Source organism: Lutra lutra, chromosome 9, assembly GCF_902655055.1.
Source record: "Lutra lutra chromosome 9, mLutLut1.2, whole genome shotgun sequence".
NCBI lineage: Eukaryota > Metazoa > Chordata > Mammalia > Carnivora > Mustelidae > Lutra > Lutra lutra.
The window spans coordinates 143,188,770-143,193,649 of record NC_062286.1 but is presented as its reverse complement, the minus strand read 5'-3'; the positions used below and the strand labels follow the sequence as shown (position 1 = coordinate 143,193,649).

Genomic DNA, 4,880 nt, shown 5'->3' with positions numbered 1-4,880 from the left:
TGTCTGCCGAACAGGAGAGAGAGAAAAAGAAAAATCCTACTGGGAAGAGACATGGAAATTCACCTTCAGAGTGTCAGCCCATTAATTACACAAAAATTATTAAACTATAGCTCTCTCGATTACTTTTCTATTTTTTAAGATTTTAGTTTTTTTAAGATTTTATTTCTAAGCCATCTCTACACCCAGTGTGGGTCTCAAACTCACAGTCCTGAGATCAAGAGTCACATGCTCCACTAACTGAGCCAGGTGGGTGCCCCTCCATTTCTTTCTTTTTTTTTTTCTTTTAATAAAAAAGATTTGTTTTTTAAGAAAAAATTTAGCCTTTTTTTTCGGCCGGAACCGCCATCTTCCAGTAATTTGCCAAAATGACCAACACAAAGGGAACGAGGAGAGGTACCCGGTACATGTTCTCTAGGCCTTTTAGAAAACATGGAGTTGTTCCTTTGGCCACATACATGCGAATCTACAAGAAAGGTGATATTGTGGACATCAAGGGAATGGGCACTGTTCAAAAGGGAATGCCCCACAAATGTTACCATGGCAAAACTGGAAGAGTCTACAGTGTTACTCAGCATGCTGTTGGCATTGTTGTAAACAAACAAGTTAAGGGCAAGATTCTTTCCAAGAGAATTAATGTCCGCATTGAGCATATTAAACATTCAAAGAGCCGAGATAGCTTCCTGAAGCGTGTAAAGGAAAATGATCAGAAAAAGAAGGAAGCCAAAGAGAAAGGTACTTGGGTTCAGCTGAAGCGTCAGCCTGCTCCACCCAGAGAAGCACATTTCGTGAGAACCAACGGAAAGGAGCCCGAACTGCTGGAACCCATTCCCTATGAATTCATGGCATGATAAATAAAGGACCTCAAGACTGTAAAATTGTTTCTCTTAATTGAGTAGAAGTGTAGTGTCCTTTCCCCGAAAAAATATTTAAAGCAAATTTTGTGTCCTAAAAAAAAAAAAAAATTTAAATTTTCAACTAGAAAATTTTAAAAATTTAAATGAAAAAGACGATTTTTATAGCAGTTTTACATTCACAGTTGATTACTTTTTATTTATTTTTTTAAATATTTTATTTATTTGACAGACAGAGATCACAAGTAGGCAGAGAGGCAGGCAGAGAGAGGGGGGGAAGCAGGCTCCCTGCTGAGCAGCGAGCCCGACGTGGAGCTCGATCCCAGGACTCTGGAATCATGACCTGAGCCGAAGGCAGAAGCTTAACCCACTGAGCCACCCAGGCGCCCCAGTTAATTACTTTTTAAAGGACCTTTGAAGATGGGTGTAGGTAAACTGAGTCAAGACCATCTGATTGGGTAAACCGAGGCAGAGAGTGTGTGTGGTGGGGTCATGGGGCTGGAAGCGCATAGCCCATCTGCCTATAAGGGCAGTTAGAGATTTGGGGCAACTATTCTGACAGTGTGTGAGGCCCCCACAAATCCCCCATCTGCTGGAAACGCTGGTGAATTCCTGGCCGGCTGTGGTCTACAGAGTGGCGCCCGTGCGGGGTCAGCTGGATGAGAGGGTACCTGGGTGGGAGCCACTCGGCTCCCTCTTGAGCGGGGCTCCCTGTGGATCGGCTGCTTCAGAGACCCCGGCTCTTCCTGACCTCTAGGGCCCCAGGCACGAGAACAGAGCAGGACAGGAACTGGAGCCAGGGGCCAGGACGCCCCTGAGGAGCACCCCTTGATGCTCCCCTGACCTCCAGCTGTGGTCCTTCCATCCTTCTGTCTGAGGAAGAGGTCATCAGGCCCCCGCCCAGGATGCTGAGGACAGCTGAGCCAGCTGGCGATGTGCATGGGAGTGCTGGTGAGCGATGGGGTGAACAGTGTCACTCCTGGCTACAAAAACCCACCTGGCCCTCTTGCAGCCCCCGGCCCTCCAGCCCTTCCCGCTCTTCCCGTCTGGCCCCCGCCCTGCTTGCTCCCCTTGGCAGCTTCCTTGCACTGGGAAGCCCTTGCAGAATTTCCTCCCCCTTGCTGAGTTCCAATGACCTGCAGGGCTCTGAGCCTGGTCTGCGTGTCTGCATGGCCCTGACCTCTCCCTAGTCTGCACCCCTACCCCCACCAGGCCTGGACCCCCCAAGATCTAAAAAGAAGAGGGAGAGGGTGCACCCCCAGGGGCTGGGAGAAAGAAGACCCCCTCAGGAAGGCACCGGAAGGACTCAGTCAGGTGACGGAGGGCTGGTCTGAGCAGCAAGCCGGCGGAGGATAGAACAGGATGTGAAATCGAGAGATTGAGGACAAGTGTGCCAAACTGGGACCTGGCTCCCCACATGTGTCAGAGCCCAGAACGATTCCTTCTAGAATTTCAGCCGCTTTGGAGTCAGGAACTTGGCCCAGTATATCCCTCTATCACTCATGGCTCTGAAACTTGTAAAACACTTCGACATGTGACGCTTCTGTGGGTCTTTCCATTAGCTGCAGAATTAGGGGTATAGTTACGAGTGGTATGTTATGTGCGGGTCTACTTGGGCGGATCCAGATGGGCGGGTCTCAGTGGGAAGCTGAGAAGCACTGCCCAAGGGACGCTCCTGGCTAGGCAATGAGTTTGTGGCAAAGACCCAGGACGCAGCAGCTGGAACACATCTCCCCCATCCCCCACCGCTGCCTGGCCCGCTGCAGAGTCAAGACATCTCCCCCACAAAAGTTTCCGAACCTGCCTCCAGGTCCCCAGGTGACGAGCTCCAAAATGCCGGACCCGGTTGCTATCTGGTGTGCTCCTGTCTGTGAGAAGGGGTTGGTGTGGTCGCCACGGGACCTACTTACGGACATCGGCGGTCCCGAGGTCACTGTCATGACAGTGAGATCTCATTAATACATTTCCCTCTGATGTGCGGCGTGGGGTGACTCAGGCAGCAGCTGGGGAGCTGACCTGCACGCCCTCTCTCCATTGCAGTTACCGTACAAACCGAGTGGTAAACAAGGTAGAAGGGGTGACCTTGCCATTCCCAGGTGTTCTGGAAGCCCCCACTTACCTGCAACCGACAGCCTAACCCAGCTCTCATGGCCACAAGGGTTCCATCAGCCGGGTCTCACGGATGGTGCGGATTTGATGATAACAAGCATCGTTTTACAATGTGAACAGTGGTGTTGGCTATTGGTTCCCGGGGCACTGAGCCAGCCCTGGCCTATATTGAGGGTACTCAGAGTCATGAGTCCCTGTAAGCACGAGTGTCTTTGCCCGAGGCCGGGGTTCTGGGAGGGTGGGCAGACTTTGTCTTTCAAAATCCTTCCTGAGGCGTCAACCGTCGAATCAGAGATCAGCAGAGATACCAGTAATGTGCTTCTGAATCACATGCGTTTAGGAGGAAATCGTAGCAGATGGAGCATTTATTGCCTTAAAACAACGATGTCCCTGTCGTTCTCATTCTTAGGGTGCAGCCAAGTTGGCCCCCAGATAAATTCTGAGCCTTGAGTTAACTTATGAAAAGACAGGAGGGAGGAGTCAAGATGGCGGAGAAGTAGCAGCTGAGACGAGGTAGCGGGAGATCAGCTCGATAGCTTATCTAAAGATTGCAAACACCTACAAATCCAACGGGAGATCGAAGAGAAGAAGAACAGCAATTCTAGAAACAGAAATTCAACCACTATCTGAAAGGTAGGACTGGCGGAGAAGTGAATCCAAAGCGACGGGAAGATAGACCGCAGGGGGAGGGGCCGGCTCCCGGCGAGCGGCGGAGCAACGGAGCACAAAATCGGGACTTTTAAAAGTCTGTTCTGCTGAGGGACATCACTCCAGAGGCCTAACCGGGGTGAAGCCCAGGCGGGGTCAGCGCGGCCTCGGGTCCCGCAGCGTCACAGAAGGATCGGGGGTGTCTGAGTGTCGCAGAGCTCGCAGGTATCAGAACGGGGAAGCCGGCTACAGAGACAGAGCCGAGGAGTGACTCTCAGCTCGGGGTTGCCTTGAACCGGTCGCAGGCTCGGTCAGCTCGGAGCGCGGCCGGAGGCCAGGGTGACGGGAGTCATTGGGCGCTGTTCTCTGAGGGCGCACTGAGGAGTGGGGCCCCGGGCTCTCGGCTCCTCCGGGCCGGAGACCGGGAGGCCGCCATCTTCATTCCCGTCCTCCGGACTCTACGGAAAGCGCTCAGGGAACAAACTCCCGAAAGCGAACCCAGCAAACCCGAGCGGATTACTCAGCTACTCAGCGTGGCCCCGGGGTAAGGGCGGTGCAACTCCGCCTGGGGCAAAGACGCTTGAGAATCACTACAACAGGCCCCTCCCCCAGAAGATCAACGGGAAACCCAGCCAGGACCAAGTTCACCTACCAAGGAGTGCAGTTTCTATACCAAGGAGAGCGGCGGGATTCCAGAGGAGGAGAAAGCAAAGCACGGAACTCATGGCTTTCTCCCCATGATTCTTTAGCCTTGCAGTTAATTTAATTTTTTTTTCTTTTTCAATTTTTTTTCTCTTCTTCTGCTAAATTATTTTAACTTTTACCATTTTCTTTTTTAATGTTTTTTAAATAGTTTATCTAATATATATATATATATTTTCCTTTTTATATTTTTTATCGGCTTTCTTTTTTTAATAGTTTCTTTTTTTTTTTTCTTTCTGAACTCCTTTTTATCCCCTTTCTCCCCCCTCACGATTTGGGATCTCTTCTGATTTGGCTAAAGCATATTTTCCTGGGGTTGTTGCCACCCTTTTAGTATTTTACTTACTCCTTCATATACTCTTATCTGGACAAAATGACAAGGCGGAAAAATTCACAACAAAAAAAAGAACAAGAAGCAGTACCAAAGGCTAGGGACCTAATCAATACAGACATTGGTAATATGTCAGATATAGAGTTCAGAATGATGATTCTCAAGGTTCTAGCCGGGCTTGAAAAAGGCATGGAAGATATTAAAGCAACCCTCTCGGGAGATATAAAAGCCCTTTCTGG

General features: G+C 50.1%; 1 protein-coding gene across 1 annotated transcript; it reads left to right on the top strand.

Annotated features, from left to right (window-relative positions):
- Positions 1-350: 350 nt before the first annotated feature.
- Positions 351-856, top strand: LOC125108948 (60S ribosomal protein L21-like). Its single transcript, XM_047745445.1, has one exon. The coding sequence runs from the start codon at positions 366-368 to the stop codon at positions 846-848; it is 483 nt and encodes a 160-aa protein (XP_047601401.1). The 5' UTR covers positions 351-365; the 3' UTR covers positions 849-856.
- The last annotated feature ends 4,024 nt before the right edge of the window (positions 857-4,880 follow it).

What these genes read in the sequence shown, in the direction of transcription:
- LOC125108948 (XM_047745445.1), top strand. Translation starts at nt 366, where the DNA reads ATGACCAACACAAAGGGAACGAGGAGAGGTACCCGGTACATGTTCTCT.